This window comes from Ochotona princeps, chromosome 4 (assembly GCF_030435755.1).
Source record: "Ochotona princeps isolate mOchPri1 chromosome 4, mOchPri1.hap1, whole genome shotgun sequence".
Lineage (NCBI taxonomy): Eukaryota > Metazoa > Chordata > Mammalia > Lagomorpha > Ochotonidae > Ochotona > Ochotona princeps.
This window is the reverse complement of record NC_080835.1, coordinates 47,682,756-47,704,804: the sequence shown is the minus strand read 5'-3', so window position 1 is coordinate 47,704,804 and position 22,049 is coordinate 47,682,756. Positions and strand designations below refer to the sequence as shown.

Genomic DNA, 22,049 nt, shown 5'->3' with positions numbered 1-22,049 from the left:
CAGCAACAAAGGTCTTAAGTGGTTGCTACCTTTTTGGGCTGTCTTCCCCAAATCTCCTGGAGTAAATGCTAAATTGGGGTCCCAAACCTGGGCCCTCGTAAGCTTGAAAGGGTGAGGTGCACAGAGCATGGTACCAGCCCCCATGAGGGCCAGACTGAGAGCGGAAGGTGTCTGGGACCAGAGCCGACTGCACCCGGGCTGGCCTCCCTCACCATCGTCGGAGTCGCTATCCGAGTCCTGGGAGATGAGTTCATTCTTCCTCTCCAGAGCCTGCTCCAATGCCGCCTGGAGCTTCCTAGGTAACAACGTGTCCTCATCGTCCATCTGCAGGAGGAGTGACAGCTGTCACAGTGGGCAGTGATGAGCAGACATCTGCTGAGTGCGAATACCTTAAATATATAATCTCATGTACTCTGCCCAATAGCTCTGACACAACTGTCAGCTTCATTTTAAGATAAGAAACTAAGCACAGGTTAAGAAACTTGTCCAAAGTTACTCAGATAAAAAGCAGCAGACAGTGGCCTTCACCACCCACTGTGGCCAGGACCAGCCTGGGTTCCTATTCCCACAATCCTCATGAATTCTCCCTAGTTCTGGCCCCTTCAGCCACATCTGCTTGGGGGCAGAGAGGCTGTGGTCCAGCCTGAATCTCCAGGAGAAGCTTAGGCTGCCTCTATGGTCTGGCTTAGGGCCTTGCATCCACAGACCTTGGCTGTGTCAGTGGTGTGGAAGCAGAGTCCACTCCCAGAGGGGCTCGTGCTGGGCTGTGCTCCTCTGTGGAGAGCCAGGAGGATTTCCATGACTAGCCACAGCTCTGTGGTGAACAGAATAGACTGTAGGCTTTTGTTACATATCAGCACGCCGCAGTGGTTCACCCCATCTTTCGGCAAGGGTTCCCAGCATTTGTTATCACCAGCACTGCTGTAGAGACAAGGGCCCTGGCTCAGGGAAATCTGGAGGCCTATCCAGGTCCACATGGCTCAGAGCAGGCAGAGCCCAGAGGTCAGGTCCGGACATCCAGGCTGTGCTCCTATATTCCCACACTGACTTCTAGAAGCTGACAATGCCGATCAGAGAGACAGATTCTCCTAAATTGAAGGACTAGAGTATGGAATCCAGAGCTCAACAAAGGTAACAGTGGCTGAGTGTTCTGAGAAGGAGGTGTGGAATGCTGGGAGCTTGTATCCCAGAAGCACCCACCCTGGTGCAGGTGTGCCACGCTTACCTGGCGGAGGAATCTGTCTGATCCCAGATTCACCATCAGTGCCTGAGGAGAAAAGGAGTCATTAGTGACAAGGCTCAGGATCTGAGTCCTTCAGCACCCTCTGCCAGGCCGCTACACTCCCCACAGCCCTAGGGCCACAGAACAGGGTGAGTGGCACTGGAGGAAAGGACTTCCAGGAGGAAGAGCGGCCCCAGGCCACAGATGAGATCCCAGGGGCCTCTCCACCTTCCCCCACCCTCCCTTCCTTCCCAGGGATTTTGCTTTCCTCCTTCCCCTCCCTACCCTTTTCTCCCAAGCTAGGTCCCCATGCGGCCTACCTCCTCCACAGGCAACTCCTTCAGTTTAGGCAGGGAGCTGGAGAGCAGGCCAACCAGGAAGGGAGTGGGGCAGCAGACAATGTCAATCATGGAAGCCGGGAGAACAGGAATGAAGGTGTGTTGCCAGGAGAAGGGGTAGAGCAAGGCCACCACGGCGTGGGAACAGCTGGACAGGGTACTGCCAAAGGACAGACACAAGCCCCTAAGCCCGGGCCCAGCAGCTCTGGGGAAGTGTGGTCCGAGCTCGCTGAGCACAACCCCCCAGCACAACAAAAATGCTCATGGGGTTTGGGTATCTAGGTGGACCCCCTGGGCCAGTGAAGCCCCCAGCTGCTGTTGCTCAAGGCCACAAGGACATCAGGACCTTCCTGTGGGGGGGCCTCACTCATAAACATGAAGGAAGGCCTCAGCACTTGCATACACACAAAATCACACACTTACGCTCACAGCAGGGCCTCACCAGGTGTGTAAGGACCAGCTCAGGGAACACAGAGGGGCAAGATAGGCAGGAGCTGACCACAGATTCCCAGAGGTGTGGCTGCATCCATTCTACTGTGCACAGCTGGGGTGACACCCAGCGCCTGTCTAGTCCATTGTAGAGCCCAGGGTTATGGTGGCTCTCGCTTCACTGGACACAGCACTGGAAGTGAGGAAGAAGTGCAGAGAAATCACATGGGAGGTGGTCGGCACCATCCTGGTCAGGCTGGGACACCTTCCATCTGTCCTCTCAAAGTAGCCGCAGGTTGGGGGAGGGGAGTAAAGGGAAAGGTCAGCCTTCTTTGGGCCTGGCCGCCAAGCAGAATGACTGAGGGGACAAAGGGAGGACAATCCCAACGGTGCCAGCTAGAATGGACAGAAGTGAACATGTGTCCCCACGTGTGCTGGGGGCAGAGCAGATTCTAGGGGATGTTGGAGACCTGCCTGGCTTGGACCCCATGTGTTGGGGCTGAGCCAGAGGCTTGCTCTCAGGGACATCACAGATGGGAACACAGAGGCCACAAGCTCAGCTCACTTTCTGGGCTCACTTTTCTGCCACAAGCAAGCATAGACCCCACAATCACCCATCAAAGTGCCAGGTGTTCTAGCAGGGATTTGAGCATGTGACAAAACATGGATCCCTTCTGAGACAGAATAAACTTCCTTTCCTCAAAGGATTTCTGGAATGTTCCAAGTGTTTGTCAGTGCTCACCTGGCTTTCCTGCCAACTCACAGACATCTAACATGGTGCTGGGACTGGACATGGGTGCCCTGGCCTGGATGGTCCCTCCCCTGGGGACAGCAGTTCCTCATACCCTCAAGGACACAGACCTTGCAAAGGGCTTTGCCAGGGTGGGGACACATTGTTCTCCAGGATCCCCGGCCTTGGAAGCCCCAAGCGTAGGACCACTCCTAGGGAAAATGAACATGGAGACGGGTCCCTTCTCTCCCACCACTATATGCAGAACAAGGTCCAGAGGAACTGAGGACATGGAAAACCTCAGACACAAGCAACACAACCTGAGCTGGCTGGACCTATCCCAGTCCAGTTCCATGCGCCATCTCTGGGGCTGCCTGCCCCTCCCCTCTCTCGACACAGGCCAGCCTCAGGTAGGAGAGTCAGTGTCTCTAAGACCAAGCCTGGCAGAGCTTAAGGTCTGGACAGGCCAAGAACAGCACCATGGGATGTTTTCCTCCTAGAATGGCCCTGGAATGTGCTCAGAGGCAGCTATGGCCACAGCAAACAATGGCTGCATTCACAGTCCTCCAGGAGCTGAGCTAGGGGGTTGGGGCACAGAGGAGGCACAAGCCTGGGCCAGCAGGGTGGGATCCTTCAGGAGAAGAAACCCCAGGGACAGGTCCTGCTAGAGGCCCCTGAGGTCTGGGTAGCCAGAGCCCACTGTGGACACCAGATACTGTTAGTTCCTGCTGCCATGGGGTACCTACATAAGGGGCCCAGGGAAACATCTAGAATAGTAAGATGCAGAAGCATTGAGGCTGTGACAGGAATAAGTAAGGGGCAGCTTCATTTCTAAACCAGGGCCTCTCTGGAAAAGTCAGCAGCTCTGGTTTTACTCCTCCCTCCTTTAGGCTCCTGCTCCAGGGCCCTACTAGAGCACCCCCATACTGGAAATTGATACATGAAGAGAAGTTTCCTTTAGTCTCCTCTTCTCTGCAGATGACACGGCATGGCACAGATCAGGAACCTTTACTGTTGTCTATATGACTGAATGAATTCCCCCAATCACCAATCTGGAAAAGCCACCATCTGTGATGGATTCTGGGACCATCTCTCCTTGCCTATCCCCTTCTTCATGCCCCTTACATTCTTCTTTAAGTCTTCAACTGACTAGGAAAGCTTTCACCTCTTCCCTTCTTCACACCTCCACCCCTGAAATCATAAATACAGATGCTGAGGCCCAGGTTCGGCCATCTGTCCAGCTCTCTCCTTACTGCTCCCACGCTGATCGCTCTGCAGATCATCCTCCCAGCTTTGTGGCCAACTGCCTGCAGCTGCACCCTCAACACCCCCTCCTCCTCTACAACTCTCCGAGTGCTCAGTTCTGACTCATTCCCATCAGCTGCCTGCTCCAGGCCACACCTCTTTCGGTCTCTCTCTGGCTGCCTCGGTGCTTCCCGGAGCAGCTCTTCTGGAACTCTGTTGCTCCTTCCCAACTCAGCAGCCCACCACAATGGCCTTGCCTACCCCTCCAGCGAAAACACAGCCCTCAGCCACAAACTTCACTTGCTGACCTTTCTCTAAAGCTACCTGCACCTGCGCGCTTGGCCCCCGCAAAGGCAGATGTGGCTCTCCCCTTCCTTCAGGCTAAGTCCTCCACTGGGTTCTCATTCCTGCCATCGTGTGTGTCACAGCCATCCTCTCTGCCCCAGTGTGCCAACCTTCCCCTCTTCATACTGGCCTTATCTTACCACACACATGTGCAAGCACACCCCCACCCCACACACCAATTCCACATCAAATGTGGCACACAGTGGAGTTTGTAAACACTTGTGGAATTAATTGATCGGAGAGTGTATGATCTCCCCCTTCTCCCTTGCCCTGCTGGGCCCCACCTGAGTTTATCTGCCACAAAAATGACCCGGCGCTCCAGCAGCAGCGAGGCGAAGATCCGGATGAGCTGGCGCACACTGAGGCAGGTAAAAAGGCACTCAAAGTCTACGTGCTCCAGCCGTGAGTCCATGGGCCGCCGTAGCTCCAACACCTGCAGGAGAGCCACGGGGAAAGTGGGGCCCCAGGAAAAGCACCCAGAGGTTACATTCCCTTCCATCCCTCAGGACAAGGACCTCTGTTTTGCCATACTGTGCAATGTGAGCCAGGCTCTGTCTCCCAGACCACAGCTCTGTCCCACACTAGCCAACCACCACTTTGGGGGCGAGAGAGCTACCTGTGACAGTTGGGGAGGCTCTATGAAGAAGGGGAGGAGAACCATGAAAAGCAGGAGGAGCCACACGGCCTCATCTGTAGGGTCCTCCTGGCCCTCTTGTCCATCTTTCCATCCTGACCAGACCCCACTGGAAGACCAACACCTCTGTTCTCAGCCATCTCTGGATGGGCAGTGTTGCTTGTCCTTGTTGCCATGTCTCCTCCCTTTCCTGCTAGAAAGTTTCCTTCCAGAAATTATGCTTATCTTGCCATCCTGGCCCTTATCACCATCACCTCGTCCTTTATCAGGGACAAAGACAACATGAGGAAAGGGCTGGCCATTCCTTGGTCCTGCCAGGAAGTAGGACTGTCTTTACCGTAGAGCCAGGCCTAGCTCTCTTCCCTGCAATGGCCATTCCCAAGGTCAGTGCTATGGCTCTAGCAGCCACTTCTCTGGGCACAGCTGTGAGGGTGGAGAATGACAACCACCCGCCACAGCAGGGAGAGCATGAGCTGCAGCCTCCCTAGTCTCATTCCTGGCCCTGCAGCCTTTGAGAACTGAGGTGGGAAGCAAATGCTCTCTTACAGTCCTATCAGAGCTAACTCTTTTAACAGGCTTCTACCGGGCCCGGCACCATGGCCTAGCAGCTAAAGTCCTTGCCTTGAACGCGTCGGGATCCCATATGGGTGTCGGTTCTAATCCCGGCAGCTCCACTTCCCATTCAGCTCCCTGCTTGTGGCCTGGGAAAGCAGTTGAGGACGGCCCAAAGCTTTGGGACCCTGCACCCGCGTGGGAGACCCAGAAGAGGTTCCAGGTTCCCGGCTTCGGATCAGTGAGCCACGAATCATCGGATGGAAGATCTTCCTCTCTGTCACTCCTCCTCTCTGTATATCTGACTTTGTAATAAAAACAAATAAATCTTTGTTTTTAAAAAAAGAGGCTTCTACCCTATATAACCTTCATTTTTCTCAGAATTTCTGAAGAGATTCTGAAGAGATCCCTCCAGTCCCCAGATCGCTCTGTGGCTGTTCCAAGGCTGCCTCTCCTGCAGAACAGGGAATGGCTAGGAGGCTCAGTGACTGGCAGTTTTGGCTATGCCCCTGCTGCAGTGGACGTGGGAGGATGGAATGCCGTTGACAGTCATGTCAGAGGCTTCTGCATCCTAACAGGAAGCCCACCGACCCTGTCTCCTAAAAGCCCTGTTTGTACAGTTCAACAAGCTCTGTCTTCCAGCACCCAGCCCCACACTGCCACTACCCTTTGTGTCTGGCTACCCAGGGACAGAGTGCTTTTCCTTCCCTGACCCTGCAGGAGACCACAGCCCAGCAGGCTCAAGGAGCCTCCACAGCACAGCCTTAAGATGGACAGGACAAAGATATGGTGAAGATCCACACAGGAGCTGGGAGGTGTAGGGGAGGGCAACAATCAGGGGGTCAGGTAAGCATTGTGGTGCACAGGATGCTGGGCTTGGCGTACCCAAAGAGAGGAGCGGGCAGTGCCCTCAGGGCAAAGGGGGGCTCAGGGAGTGTTGGAGTGATGAGAAGTAAGTCTGGTGAAGATGCCAGGGCCAGATCCCAGTGGACCCCCAGGCTTCCTATGGGCTCTCCAGATGGGGCAACTGTCCAGTCCCCATAGCAAACGATGAAGGGGAGAAGCAGGTAAAAAAAAAAAAAAAACAAAAAAAAAACCCCAGGTGGGTATTTACCATCAAATAGTCCAGTATGCTTCTCTAGACAGTCCCCTTGCCCACTCTGCAACAACAAATGCATCCCTTCTTCCCCCTCCCAGGATCCAAGGCTGGCCTCTGACTCTCACGGGTTGACTTCGTTGTTCTAGCTTGAGAACACCAAAAGTCACCAGTTGATGGCCAGCACCCCTTCCTATTCTTGGCCACCAACCAGTGTCTGCATGTAGCCTGCCCGCTGCCTTCTCAGTGGCAGTGTGGTTATCCTCCCTCTGCTGGAGCTATGCCCACCAGCCCTAAATAGCTGCCTTTCACAAACACTCCCCAGCTCCACCATGGCTTTCACCTGGTGCCCCTTCCCAGTTTCTCTTCAAAAGTCTTGGCAAGATGACTACCTTGGCTGTTCTTCACCCTCATTAACTTCTCAACTCTCTCCACATTGGCCCCACCACTCCTGAGGAGGTACCTGCTGCCATGGCTTCTGAGTATGCCCCCTCACCCTGAGGGGGCTGCTATGTCCTCTACTTGCTGGGTTCCGTGGGCTGGAGAGTACTCTGCTCTGGGCTCTCTTGCCTTCCCTAGCTACACTTCTCTCTGCTAAATGCCTTCTCATAGGCATCTCATGGCTATCGCCAACCTAACATGCACCTAACTGAACTCTTCCTCTTTATCATTTGCTTCTGCTTTTGGAGCTCCCATCTTTGGATGTAGTTCCATCCTACCCTGTGTGGCTCAAGTCCATAGAACTGGGAGTCAACCTTACAAACACTGTTAATAGTCACTCTCCACTTCCAAACACATGCAAAGTTTTGTTGCTCCTACTGCTAAACTACATCTCCACTTCATCCACTTCATTTCTCCTGCTACACTTCAGTCCAAGCCACTGTCATTGTTTGCCTTTACTACAGCAACAGTATCTGATCTGGTCTCTCTGTACTCATTCCAAGCCGTTATTTTTAGAGCAGCCAACAGCAGGTTTAAAAACATGAATCAGATCTTATCCTAACAATGCTGCGATAACATCTAAAGTCCTGATCTTGGACCTGCAGGAACAGGGAACGTGGTGAGGACTTGGTCCTTGCCTACCTCACTGCCCTACTCCACACCCTTTCAGCCATCTGGGCCTTTCCTTAGCTGCTTTACCACTCTCCCAGCCTTTGCCTTTGCTGCTTCCTCCACTTGGGATCACCCACACTCTCACACCTTCCTCCTTCAGCCTCCCTCCTCCTACTCTCCTTCATTATCTGCTATTCAATCAACAGGATGTCTTCTCCCCAGACGCTCCTTGTCACTTTCTCCGGGGAGGCCTCCCATGACCTCTAACCTAAAGCAGGTCCCTCATTAAATACTTTCAGTAGGCCGTGTTCCCTCATTTACCTCTTAACACATCTATAAATCATGGTGAAAGAGAGAGAGAGAGAGATGTATTTAATACTAGCATGCCCCTCTAGTCTAGCATCTGGCCTGCAGGCCATTTAAGGCCCATGAAGTTGTCTGGTCTGGCCCTGCCAAGGCTATCCCAGGTGGGACCTGAAATTCAATAAACCCACAGCAGTCTAATTTTCACGCTGACAACTTTGTAGGCCCCACAGATGACATCATAAGGCTCCAAGTGGCCTTTGGCAGAAAAACAAAACGTCCCCCACCCTCACTCTACACTATAAACTCCACAAGGACAGAGTGGTGTTCCCTCTCTAACTTTCTGACTCTGCCCCAATGTCTGGCACAACCTCTGGCTGTGAGAAGAGCACAGACTCAGAAGTATTTCCCGAGTCAGCAGAAGAAAAGCAGGTGGAATGCAGCTCAGCCCTAATGAGTCAGGAAAGCCCCTCAGAGGAGCAAGAGTTGGCAACACTTCCACCCTCTATGGATTAGGTACCAGACAAAGGGGCCATGGAGGGGTGTGTGCTGTGTCACCTCCCAATGACTGCAACCTGGATTGTCCTGGCCCTGCAGTCCGAGAGAAGAGGCAGCATGAATTCCTACCTCATTGCCAGCCCCTGGCAGGAACGTCTTCACCTTGATGGTCTTGCCTGGAGCCGGGAAGGGTGACTCCATGAGACTCCGCATGAAGGGATAGACCAAGGCAGCAGAGATCCCACGCCGGCGTTCCACCTCATCCAGCACCTGCGCCCACAAAAGGAGGCATGTCAGGAAGTTGGCTCTCCTCACCTCTTGGGCAGGCAGGAGGGGAGCCTGGCATCTGGCCAGATGCTGGGAGACAAGAGGACCGGTTGGCCAAGCTGTCACACCTGAGCAGTGCCCAGCTCTGTTCCCCAGCTGGCCTCATTTCAGTCCCCAAACGCAGAGAGCAGTCAGGTAGTGGAAATACCATCTGAAAGTCAGATCCCCCACTCCCAGGGGCACTCCTGGCTTCCCCCAGGGACTCTGGGTTTTGTCCATGACCAGACTGGGCCGTGACATGAACAGGCACTTGCCAACACAGGAGCTGGAGAAATGCCTGCCAGCCAGGTAGGGAGCCAGGCTTCGGCATCAGCAGGGAAGCAGAGCTTACTTATATTGGCTCTTGTGTCCTCTTTCCCCTGCCTGCTCTCACACACAGGTGGTTTTTTCATCTAAGCTGCTTCTACAAACTCCTGCGAGAGCTGTCAGCTGATTGGGGCTGGGGGAGCGGGAGGGAAGTGAGCCAGAGACTCTTACCTTGGAAAACAAGCCGAAGCAGCCAAGGCGGCTGATGACACAGTAAACCTCTGGCAACCGAGGCCCTTTCCCACTTGGCTGGACCGGGATGGGACAAGAATGGACAGAGAGAGAATGAATCATTACACGGCTCCTTCTCCTTGGGAGCTGAGGACTAAGGACCACCCTCCTGGTGGAGGAAGACACCAGGCCTCTTCTAAACTCCACCCCCATCCCCCAACCCCCGCCAAAGGACAGGCGCAGGCTTCAGCCCCCCAGGTGCCCTGGCTCCTGCAAAGCTCTGCGCAGGCGCCCTGATCCTCCCAGGAGAGGGCTGGTGAAGGATGGAGCAGTTTGACAAAAGCCACGGAGCTATTTGTGCTAAGGCTGGGGCCTCAGCAGATGTGACAATGATGAGGATTTGTGTACATTCTTTGGAGGAAGCAGTGTGGCCTTAGGCCCCCACAGGCGACAGTCTAGAAAACAGCCCTTCTCTCGGCGGCTTTTTCTGCCCTCCTTTCTTTGACCCACCTTCACTCTAAGAGGGCAAACAGAAAACAGAAAAGGGCACAAAACTATTGTTCTTTGAAGGTTCGCTACATTATGAGTCCTACGGTTTGGCTTCAGACAAAAAACAACCAAAAAACTTAAGAAGATACATTGTTACTCCCCGCCCCCCCATCTTCCAGCTAAGGCAACTGAGTTTAAGAGTCTAAGCTGTTGTCTGAGGTGTCAAGTATCTCTCTGGAAGTTGTGGTCATGGAGGCCAGGGTCTGCTTTGGCCTCTGTTTTTGCTGTCCTCCAAAGCAAGCTGCACTCTAACAAGAAGAAAGTGCAAAGAGACCCAAAAACACAGGACAGAGGGATGCTACGGTGTGGAGAGGAACAATGGGAAAAAAGAAGAAAAGGTAGGCAGTTTGGAGGAGTTGAATGCATGGGGCTGTCCTGGCCTCAAGACCCTAGAAGCGGTTTGGGTCAGTCTACCAGGGCATTCTCTTCTCCAGGAAGGGGCTGGCAGGGTCCAGTGGGGAGGGAACAGACCAGCAGGTGCTGGCCCCTTGTGAAGGCTGCTAAGCAAATGCAGATGCGGCTATTTCAGTCTCTAAACCTGCTGGCCACAAGTCCCAGATCTAAAGAGAAGGCAGGATCTGTTTTTGTCCATATTAGGCCTGAAACACACTCCTCTCTCTTTCCTTCTCCCCCGCCTCTCCTAAAGCCCCAAGTGATTAAATCAAGTATGTGGGATTTGGGTTAGAATCATTGTGTCCAATCTGCAGGAATGCCGAGCTAGTGCCAGCCCCCATGGCAGGAACCCAGCCCAGGCCTTCTCTGACAGCGCCAGGACAAACACGCTCCTCCCTGGGGGTGGCCGGCCTGCTGCAAAGAAGCAGCTCTCCCCCATGGGGGCTTGGCCAAGGCAGCGCCTGGAATGCTTCCCCACAGGCCCAAGGGACTTGGAGCACGCCGGCCTCTGCTTTGCTCCCCATCTGGCACCTGGGACTGCTCTGCATTTCCTTGGCTTCATGCACTGGGCATCATCCTTTGCCCCCAGACCATTGTCTGTGTGACCGGTAATCAAGAACTTGAGGTCAATTTTGACTCTGTCTTATACTGGCTGTGTGACCTTGAGCAAGTCACTGCACCTCTGAGTCCCACTTTCCTAATTTAGAGATCAAGGATAATGAAATCCATTGGGATTATTGTGAGAATTCCAGAAAAGATACGCTCGAGCATCTTGCTGGGAACATGACGGGGTCTTAACAAAAGTTTACTTCTTCAACCCTTTCCCTCTAGGTTCAAAATCCAGCCTCCTCTACTAGCCCATCTGAAGTTCCCTGCAGGTGGGCTCTTTATGTGCCTTCAGCATAGAACCTGACCCTTAGCAGGTGTATATGTGTTTCTGAATGAATCAGTGCCTTGGAATCCTTCCTTTCGGCTTCCTGCTGTATGGTATACCTGCCTAGGATTCTCCTCGTCTGTCCCTAGACTGGTGTCTGCTGAGGGCTTCTTGCACCAGGACCTGGAAGACCTAGCCCCAGAGGAGTGTGCAACAAGAGCCTGGCTCTGGGTGGGTCCTTTCTGGCACTCGGTGACTCTACCTCAATCTATTTTCCAGGGAAAGCAGATGAAAAAGGACTTCTCTCCTTACAAAATAGCTTGTATTCAAAACCGAATCCCTTTCCCATAAGGTTAGGCTGTCTCTCCCAGAGAAGGTATTTGTCCCTGTCTGACCTCCAGCCTGGTGAGGCCAAGGACAGGACCCCTCCTTAGACCAGACTGGCCTGCTATGGGGGTGAAAAAGATTGTCCTCCACCAAATCTGATGCATGAATATGGATTACTAGGGTGGCAGGACCCTGAAACCTCAGCTCAGGATTCCAAGAAAGCTGAATGAAAAGGAAAAGCACAGAAAGGCTAACAAAGCTTTGACAGCAGCATAGCAGTGGGTCCACTCTCTTACTGGAGATGCTCTTGCATTCTGGGGCCCAGCTAGAGGGGTCACTGGGTGGCCTCACAACACTGGACTTCACACAAGCTGAAAATGCCAAAAAGTGCATTTATGCACATGCACGTGTGCAAGTACGTGTAGACACATACACACACACACACTCTCTCTCTCCCTGGCCCAGCCCTCAAGGACCCAACGGGCCTACTCACCAGTAAGCGCCTGCAGTAGCCAAAGCGTCTGCTGCCATCTTCTCCGGTTAGCATGAAAGAAAAGGTCTCACTGAAACAGGGAGAAGCCCGGAATCAGGGAGGTCTCAGGGGACCCAGGAAACAGTCCCAAAGACAGGAACTGTAGCCTCAGGGGTGAAATGAAGGACCAAGCTGCTGCAGGCCCCACTTGGCTGCGCAGTACTGTGCAGGAAGGAAGGTTGTGTACCCCTTTCCACCCTCCAGTAAGGCCAGGCTGATCCTCACCTGCTATACTCGGACACAGGGAGCCAATCCTTGGCATCAGGGAAGCAAAACTGTGGAATGGCTTTGAGCCTTTCCTCTGCCTCCCGCATCTGCTTGGTGGGTCGGTCCAGCTGCAGGGAAGAGGGAGATTGGGAACAAATGACCGAAAGACCACCTGGAACTTCAGGAGAGGGTGCACTGGTTGGGAAACCTGTCTTCCCAGGAGCTCTAGATGCAGCCCACTGATGGGCACGCTTCTCAGCCACCCTGTCCACATCTGCTTCTCACACAGGCCTAGTACCTGACAATGTGCTGTTTGCTGGGACTGTCAGCTGTGAACAATGCCGACAAGATCCCTTGCCCTGCTCCTTCTGGTCAGGGGAAGGGACAGCAGTAACAGCATTTCAGAAGGGTGTGAGGGCAAGGAGCACGGTAATGGGGCAGAGGGGACAGGGCAGGGCAGGGGGTGCATGCATTCGGGCACCTGGGAGGACCTGAGGCAAGGGCAAAGAGAGAGAGAGGAGGCCAGGCCGCCGGTAGGTCACAGACAAGGTTGGTGGGTAAGAGGGAGTGAATACTCTGGGCTATTGGCTTTCTTTGAGGGGTGACAGAAAGGTTGTGGGATTAACTGTGATATGAATACACTAAGAATCACTGAGTTTTACACTTCCAGTGAGAAAACTGTGCAGTGTGTGATTCTATCTCAATGAAGTGGCTAAGGTGGGAAAAGGAGCTAGGGCCCTCCCTCTGGACCCTGCAGTCCTTGCAAGTAACTTGCTCTTCATGGGAAGCACAGTGATGGGGTGGAGGAGGGGCTCTCAGCCCTGCACCTCAGAGTAAGTGCTGGCCCACACCCACCTACTGCTCCCCTGAGGCCCTGGCCGCCCTCCAGTTGGGAGGAGGCTCGTTCAGGGCTGCAGCAGCTGAATGAGCAGCTGCAACAAGTTACAGCATCTAGTCCTCCCCTGTTGGGTCTTACAGAGGAGGGAGCAGGGTTTTAGGGGCAGAGGTGCCTTACCTTGGGAAACTGGTAGGAGACCTCCGGGAGGTAGGTGTTTCGGGATGGCTTCTTCCTGAGGGACACCACCACAAAGTACTCAAAGAGCTCCCGCTCCTGCCACTCAAGCAGTTCCAGCTCCAGGGTCCGATAGCTGGGCGCGCGCTTCAGCATTGACTGGATGTGGACCAGGCGCTGCGTGTGGGCTGGGGGCAGGTCATACATCAGGGGACACACAGGCTGGCCCCTCACAGCCTCCCAGGAGCCACTCTGCTCTGATCCAGGGCTCTCTCTGTGGATCTTCTCTAAGCACATGAGCCTCCCAGACTTCCCCTTCCCCAGCTAGGTCCCTGAATAGGACGTCACTAGCTTAGTCCTCTGGAGCTGCTGGAGGCTGAGCTGGGGCCAACAGGACTGCCCAAGGCAGGCAAGCCCAGGGATGAGTCACTGCACCTATGCTATCCTAGTGCCAACAGAGGTGCACAATATAAATATCTGCAGAGGCTTCACTCCTGGGTTCCTACCAGAGTCCTTGACCTTGGGCTCTTGGCTTCTGTCCCTCAGTTCAAACTCCACTTGCCCACCTGCCTAGGACCCAGTAGTGAAGGAAGGGAGGAGGAAGTAAGCTTTGTATCGCTTCAATCACCCGAGCAGGGTCAGGCAGGGCTTCACAGCAGAGACCTGCCCAGGTCCCCCGAACGGGAAGGTCACAGAACCTTTTCAGGGAGGGCGGTGATCTCTCCTCTGGTGATGGGGTCATCTATGGGGTGGCCTCCAGAGGACTGATTTCCCCAGTCTTTGAGATTACAATTATTGCAATCAGAAGAGATGCTTTTAATATGAACCCCTCTCCGACCCTCTAGAGTGACATTAACCATGCAAATTGAGCATGTGACTCCCAGGATCACTTGCCTTCACTTTGGCACAGGGAGATATGTGGATTTAACCTTGCAGGGCTGAGCTCAAACATCTGTAAGAATGGAACGCCCTACAGCTCCCTGTTTTGTAGGCCTGGTTATCTTGCCTTTGGCTGCTGCACACTGGAACTGCATATGTGAAGGAAGGGCAGACGGATCCCCTGCAGCAAAAGCTGGGAAGGAGTTGGGGAGTCAGGCCTCACCTTTGAACCTGTCATCAGAGTCGCTCTCACTTTCACTGTTCTCATCTGGAAAAGAAATGGCAGGAGTGCACGTTGCTGACCCACAGCCCAAGCGTTTTGCTTCTATGTCCCTCCCAACTCTTTTCACAGGAAGGATCTGTACCCACTCTGGGTTGCTGTGGGCCCATTGTCAGGCATCTGTGGGTGGCAGCTGAATGAGCTGGGGTCAGGGTCCATCAAAATCCAAACTGTGGGTACTCTTCTATTTGTAAACCCCTATCCAGGCCTGATCAGGTAAGTGAGCTGAGCCAGCTGGGAGGCCTACAGGCCTAAAACACCAGGGCCTTGCCTCTGGGTGCCCAAGATATGAAATGGCAAACAGACCACTGTGCCCTGTGTCTGACTTCTCCTTTTGCCAGAAGCAGAGTTCCATACCTGCTCCTGACCCTAGGCCCCACAGCCCGAGGCCTGAAGGACCTCATCTGCAAGGAGCTTCTGTGTTCTCTGGCCTTCCCTTCTAATGTGGTTATTTTCTGGAAGGGTTCTGTTGCCCTGGATGGCAGGTAGACCCTAGGACTGGCCCATAGACTGAGGCTGGTCTATGCTATACTCCCCTTTCCTCATACCCAAGGGCCCCAGACACCTGAACAGGTTCAGATGCAACAGCCTACCTCTTAGCGATGCTGTCTCAATGCTGGACATAGAGAGCTTTTTTAACCTCTTCTTTCCCCTCTTGGCACTGTAGATGGAGTTAATTCTCTGAACAAGCTGGGTGAGAAAAGGAGGGAAGGTGAGGTGACCTCAATAATCTCCAACTAGGTGGATCTGTCCATCCCTTTCACTCCCTAATTGGTGCAAGCTTTCTGCACCCCATGGCTCTGGGCCTAGCAGTGGTCCTCCTAATGAGCTGTGCTCCAGTAGACTCACCAGCGATGCCTGGTTGCTCTCCATCTGCCTGCTCCCCTATGAGTGGTCTCCTGCCCTAAGACCAAGACACTAAACTTAGCTCCCCAGAGGAAGGAACTGTGATCAAACTAGACAGGATGGGAGCTCCTGGGTCCCAAGAGTCATTGAACCAACTGAGACAAAGAGCTTCTCAGATGCAATAACAGGAACAAGGATTCTAGCCTTTCCCCTCTGGGCCATAACCTGCGGCCCTGACAGGAAGAAGCTAAATTCCCAATATACCCAAGCATTGTTTGCAGGCTATAAATACCAGCTGGAGAAATCCTGCTGCTTTGGGCTGGGGGTTTGAGCCTGACTGCCCATATGTGCAAATCATTGCTAAAAACTTTTAAGATCCTGGGGAGTCAAAGAAAGACCATAGTTGAATCCCAGCTCCTGGACTATCTGGAAATGTTTGCGTTTGCACAAAGACCCCCAACATTTATACACTGCCCTCACTGACACAGAGTCTCAGCCAGCCTTTCTCTAACATCTGAGCACCAAGATCAGTGAATGCATCTTCATTGGTTTGAAAAGGAAATGAACCAAATGAAAATCCAGTTATGGACCTTAACCTCATTCAAAGGGAATTGAGGAAGCAGCACAGAAGGAGGAAGGAAGGAAGGAAGGACAGAGGGGCCAGAGAGCTGGTTGCCTGCCTGCCCACCTGCCCGGCCCGGGCAGACTCTCTAGGAGACTACCTTGGGGATGCGGCGGGCCCGGCGGCTGGACAGCAGCTCGCTGGTGGTGCTGAGGCTGTCCTCATTGAGGCTTGAGGGGGAAGACGGCAGGCTCAGCTGAGCCAGCAGCAGCATGTCGTCATGGCTGTGTCTCTTGGGTAATCGTGGCAGCCGGTGGCTCTTCCTTTCTGACCAGTTCCCACTGCGCAGGGACTGGCTGCTGGGTTTCAGGGAGAGCTGGTATGAGAAAGAGAGGATATGATGGAGGAGCCAAGGAGGAACCATGGATTCCTTTGCCAGAACCTGATGCTAGGACATCGACAGAGAAGCCATGGTCTGGCAAACTAGACAGGATAAGCGTGTCTGGGTCCCAAGAGTTATTGAACCAAGTAACTAGATTGATCCCCTATCCCTACACCATCCTCCCCTGGATTCCCACTGACCACACTGCCCCTTGTCAGACCTGAGCTGCCAATCAGGATTAGATTAATACTTGCCACTCCCTAAGGCCTGCCTGTCTGGGTAAGCCTGGTAACCAGGACTTACTTCTTCTAGAAACAGCCCAAGGAATCTGGGCTCTGACCAATACTGGGCAAAGCACGCCTCACCCTTGACTGGCTCTCCAGACATGAGATCCTGGGCTGCCCTGGGGCCTCAACCCTGACCTATTTTCTATCTCCCGTGTCTCTGCTTGTGGTGGGTCCTGATCACAGCTGGGCAGGTGGGGGTCCCTGCAGATGCGCACCCATTGTCTGGATCTGAACTGCCTCTCCTCATTTGGCCACTTGTCAGCAAATCCTGCTTCCTTCCAACCCCTCGATACCCTCCTTCTACCCTCGCTCTGGAAATACAAATTCAGTGCAAGCCTGTTTGAACTGTAATAAAGAATAAATACATCTTTAGTATTAAAAATTATCATTCCAAAGGCAGAAGAAACAATTTTTGGACACTCTGGCCAATGTGGTAACTATCCAGGTCCCTCATCTGCAGCTAACTGGAATGACTTCCTCTTAGCTCCTGTACAAGACCAGAATGAACCTAACTCACCTTTGACACATGCATCTATTCTGCTTCGTCTCAGTCCATTCTCTATGGATTCATACTCCCTCAAGCGAAAGTGGTTTCCTTCCAGTGCCGCACATACCTGCCTGGCTCTGCATGTCTGGTTTGGGGCCTACACCCATCCCTAAAGGCTGACCTGGAGGTCACCTCTGAGTTACAGAATACCAACCAGGACCCTGCCTTCTGGCTGCTCACCTGAGCAGACAGGACCTGACTGCCACTCTCGGGCTGACCCCCCCAGCCCACGTCAAGGCTGCATTACCTGCGTGGGTGGGCTGTTGTACTTCCTGTCCTGAGGACTCCACATCCTGTGCAAAGAGTCCAGTGAGTTCTCAGACAGTTGCTGGGATTTTCGGCCTGCTCGTCGGCTCTTTAAGTCCACATCCTCATATGGATTCTCCTTGGGCAGATCCCCTGCAGAGGAGGAAGGGTTAGAGAAGGGGGAGAAGGGAAGAAGGAAACACACACACACACACACACAGAGGCAGAATTCTTCCAAACCAAAGAGCACGGCTCCTGCCTGGCCCCTTCAGCTCATGAGTCACATAGCTGCCCATCTGCAGTGGGAGGGCTACAAACAGATCCTGGCTCCAAGTCCAGAAGTGGAGCGCCCCCACCTCTAGTGCAGCTCAGCTCAGCCCAGCCTCCTCGGGATTCTGCTTTATAAATGCAGAGATCGCACAAGATTGGGCTCAGCTACCCCTGCCTGTGCCCAGTCAAAGGACAAAGCCAACACCAGGAGTTTTTCCTTGGCTGCTAAAGTCCTAGAGATCAGTAGTTTAGGCAGGAAAGGGGTTCAGAGGGTCACATGGCTGTCCCTTTTCCCAGCTCACTGAGGATCACGCTTCTGAAGGAAGACCAGGGAGAAAAGCAGTATGGAAGGGGGCTTGATGAAGCCTTCCTCTCACCTTTTCCACCGTTCAATGTGTCCTTTAGGGCAGGGATTTTGTCTCGTTCATGGAGGCAACTCCAGCACTAGAACAAGTGCTTAGCAAGTAGTGTGTACGAAGTAATTCCTTGCTCAATGAATGGTACTAACTGCAATGCCAGGATATTTCCTCTGCAGCTGAATACAGCAGAAAAGAAGCATCCTCACTTCTCTTTTAGAACAAACTCTCCTGCTGTGACCCAGGGAGCTATGAAAGGCTTGGAAGGACTCTAGGCCAAGACACAGGGAGAGTGGGGAGAGTTCTTGCTAAAATTCCTGGCAGTTGGCATTATATTGGCACCACCTAGAAATCTCAGCAGAGACTGCCCATGAAGAGTGAGAGATTTTGAGACAGACCCCTCCCACAGGCTACACCCTCCTGCTCCTTCCCCTCCAACATACACTTAGACTTTCCTAAAGCACAAGAAATCACAAGCCAGTGCAGTCCGAGACCAGTCTTAGTGGCACAACAGCAGCAGTGACAAGGCCCAATGGAGCCTGAGTGGACAGAGTCCTCTGCTTTACTTGTCTTGCTTTTTCATGTCCTTTGGGATTGGGACTTGGCTACCAGGCATAGAGTAAAGTTCTGTTGAAGTGAGCATACCTGGTGAGAGCAGAATTCAGCATGGGTCGTGGCCATCTGCCTACAGATGCTTGCATGCACCTAGCCACCCCAGAAAAGCCCAGACCCCACTCCTTGGGGAGTAGGCAGAAGAGCAAGCTAGAGAACTCCCATACAAACACAGCTGCTCAGAGAATAAGCTTTCCTAGATAGGGTGAAGAAAAACTCATCCCCATATGCTTCCGGATTCCTCGATGTCCACAGCTGAAGTTCTGCCACACTGCGGCATCTTACTGCTGCTGTAAGGAACCACAATGAGTTTCGGAAATGCCTTCCCAAAGGAAGTTGGGGGGGCGGAGGATGTCAGTCACAGCTGAAGAGACAACAGCAGCAGCAATACAACTCTGTGAACTCAGGAGTCCAAGTTGGGTCGGGAAAGAATTTGGGGTTGCATGAAGTGATGCCCAACACTGAGCAGCGTCTCCAGCAATGGAGCTGACTTCTCCCTGTGACATGGTCCCACTGATGCATCTCCAGGGCTCTCCAGCCCACCCTGCTGGGGGGCTGCGCAGTGAGGCACTGCAGGATCCCCTTCATCTGCAGGGGTGAGGAGGTGAGGTCTATGCAATCTTTATGATCCTGGAAAGCAGGATAAGAGCCTCCCCGTTCAGATGGCTATAGGAAGAAGGTTGATTCCGAGTAGAGCAAACCCAAACGGCCCCAGACTGGAAGACCAGCTAGAGTTTTTGTCATCATGCCACAACCAAGGTGAAGAACTGTCTCAATCCCTCCAGTTCAGCGTTCCTTGACACTCTGCACATTTGGGGTTGGATAATGCTTGTGGCGGACCATTCTGTCTATCCAATCTGCTAGCTGGCATCAGTACTTTCTCAGCTCTAACCACTACAAATGTCTCCAGACATGGACCAAAGCCCCTTTGGGGTAGAGCCAAGGATGAGAGGGAGACAGGAGCTGGTATCGTAGATTAAGCTGCTGCCTACAATACTGGCATTCCATACGAGTACCAGTTTGAGTTCTGGCTGCTCCACTTCCAATCCAGTTCCCTACTAGTGTGTCTGGGAAAAGCAACCGAGGATGACCTAAGGGCTTGGGTCCCTGCACCTATATGGGAGACCTGAAAGAAGCTCCAGGCATCTGGCTTTAGCCTGGCCCAGCCTTGGCCATTGTGACCATTTAGGGAGTCAATCAGTGGATGTAAGATTTTTCTTTCAGTGTCTCTACCTCTCTTTCTCTGTGAGTAACTCTATATTGCAAATAAATAAAATAAATCATTATAAAAAAGAAGAGGTGGTGGTTTAAGGAGAATGGAAAGAAAGGAAATGAAAGGAAGCAAAAATGCAGGCAGAAAGGCATTGCCTGCTATTAGCAACCACTGCTAAACCCAAGGCTAACCCTCTTTTCTTCCATCCTTTCCTCTGTCCCTTCTCCTTACTCCCTCCTTCCTTCCCTGGAATCAGAGCCATCGAATTCTGATAATAAATCCAAAGCCCCATCACAAATTGTAGGGCTCCGGGCTAAGGAACAGTCTGACGCACAGTGCTGAGGCACAACAGCGACCACGCAGGGCCAAACAGCTGTGAGCAGCGCGTTCCCAAGGCTGGGCCTGTCTCTCCCCGGGACCCTGATTTCAGGAAGGTATCAAATGCTGGCTCCTATCCAGGGCCTAAAGCCAGCCTCTTCCTTCTCTAGCAATATTTAGCACCTCTCTGATGGAACCAAGCCACTGGTGACTCCTTTAGGAACCAAGGCTGACACCAACCCCAGCCAAAACTCTCACAACCTCATTCTATCTGCCTCCCTTGCTTCCTGCACTGCCCCAGGTCACCCTTTAGGAGCTGTCTCTAGAGTACCTCTCCAGGCAGTGGGCATGCCCAGGGTGCGGCGGTGTGAGGATGTGCAGAGGCCAGGCAGATTTGGGGTCCACTACTAAACAGACCTGCTGAGAGCAAATGAACACACCCAGGCAACAGCTCAGAGTGGGGAGAGCAGCAGAGCTGGGGAACAGCATTCAGAACAGAGCTCCAGGGAGCTGGAAGAAGCTTGAGCCAGGCAGGGAAGCGAGGGGCTGATTTGGTGGAGACAGCAAGGGAGACAGTAAGCCTGGCACATGGCAGTACAAGACTTCCACTTACCGTCCTGCCCACAAAACTTCCTCAGAACAGTCTATACTAAGGACGGCCTTTTCCTAGGAGGCCTGGTCCCGTGCAGCCCTATCTCATCCAGCCCTGCGGAGGAAGCCGGGGGTCTCAACCTTTCCCAGCTTTGCTGATGAGATAAGGGGCAAGGGCATCACCAAGAATGTCTGCTTTGCACTCTTCTAAAAGAGGCCTGTCAGAGCCTAGAGTCAGCCTGCTGATCCTCCCACTGGGCGCTGATCCTCCCACTGGGCCCTGCCCCACCTCCTTCCCATCACTCCTGGTAATCATAGAGCGACACACACTCCCCCATCCCCAACCTAAAAGAATCACTTAGGAAAGGGATGTGTGTGTGTGTGTGTGTGTGTACACTGGAGAGTCCCAGCTTCCTGGGTCACACCCATGGCTATGTACTGGAGTTTGCAGCCTCTTTCCCTGAGACTCTAGTTCCCATTAACTGTTTGCTGTCCTGGTTTACAGCATTTTCCTCCCCTCTCATGCAGCAAAGAAAAAAAGTCAGGCTCAAGCCCAACCCCGCCGGGCCAGCTGTTACCCACCCTCCAAGTCTTCACCCCATTTCCCAACCCCAGCCCCCTTCCCGGGTAACCCCTCTTAGCTGTTTGGTTTCCTGTGGCAAACTCCATCCTGGTAGGTACCCTCTGTGCCTGATTGTTTCCCAGCCTGGGTGGTGAGTGAGAGAAGAAGGCAGAGAGTGGAGGCTCAAAATGCTCTGCAGTGCAGGCCACTGGCCTGGTCCCCAGCTTGCATCCCACAGAAGTTCCTGGAAACTCTCCATCAGCCTGAGCTAGCTGATGGGAATGGGAATCTGCAGGAATGCAGCTCAGGCTCCTTGGTCCGGCGCCGAGGCCACTCTACATAACTCCCTAACAAGCTGCTTCCTTGGGTACATTTTTAAATGTCAGGCTCAGAATGCAAACGAGTTGAAGGCTTAGCTGAATAGCAGCATCTTCCCAGAGCAGATGTCAAACTAGACAGACAAGAACGAACAGCCGCAGAAAGCATCAAGACGGCAATTTTCCTCTTGAACTCTTCCTATTGTACAGTAGCAGAATAAACTTCAGCCTGCTTGGCGGATCCCCTAGCCCCAGCACCCTAGACATCATGCCCAGGGTGAGCAGGGGGCCAGCAAACTCCTTGGCCCCCAGTTTAAATCCACTGTTGACATGAAGACATGTTAGTCCTGGGACCCGCTTTGAAGAGCCCAGGAGCCACAGTCAGCTGGTAGGGAGGAGACAGCTTGGCTGCTCTCTGACTCCCCTCCCCTGCCCATGGCCCCACTGTCATATGCCTGGAGCAAAGCACCGTCTGTCCCTGTGGAAGTGAAGCAGCACAGGGTTGGGCAGTCCAGCCAACATGAGAAATGACCTTCATCCAACAAAATGTATACTGGACCATGCCGCGACAGCAAGGGCCTCCAGGAAGTCAGTCACTAATCCTTGTGAGGCCAAAAGTGAAGCTGACATTCTGAGCC

General features: G+C 53.2%; 1 protein-coding gene across 6 annotated transcripts in view; it reads right to left on the bottom strand.

Moving 5' to 3' along the window:
- DENND2B (DENN domain containing 2B) overlaps nucleotides 1-22,049 on the bottom strand; it is a 218,674-nt gene that overhangs the window by 3,006 nt on the left and 193,619 nt on the right. For all 6 annotated transcript variants that reach the window (XM_058663410.1, XM_058663412.1, XM_058663411.1 and 3 more), the window contains 13 exons: nucleotides 17,174-17,325; nucleotides 15,871-16,086; nucleotides 14,896-14,992; nucleotides 14,246-14,290; nucleotides 13,147-13,331; nucleotides 12,150-12,259; nucleotides 11,886-11,955; nucleotides 9,250-9,327; nucleotides 8,575-8,715; nucleotides 4,594-4,742; nucleotides 1,543-1,720; nucleotides 1,226-1,267; nucleotides 213-324 (listed from right to left, as the gene is read on the bottom strand). In XM_058663410.1, coding sequence (XP_058519393.1) covers nucleotides 213-324; nucleotides 1,226-1,267; nucleotides 1,543-1,720; nucleotides 4,594-4,742; nucleotides 8,575-8,715; nucleotides 9,250-9,327; nucleotides 11,886-11,955; nucleotides 12,150-12,259; nucleotides 13,147-13,331; nucleotides 14,246-14,290; nucleotides 14,896-14,992; nucleotides 15,871-16,086; nucleotides 17,174-17,325 — 1,575 coding nt within the window. The remainder of the gene's footprint in view (nucleotides 1-212; nucleotides 325-1,225; nucleotides 1,268-1,542; nucleotides 1,721-4,593; nucleotides 4,743-8,574; nucleotides 8,716-9,249; nucleotides 9,328-11,885; nucleotides 11,956-12,149; nucleotides 12,260-13,146; nucleotides 13,332-14,245; nucleotides 14,291-14,895; nucleotides 14,993-15,870; nucleotides 16,087-17,173; nucleotides 17,326-22,049) is intronic.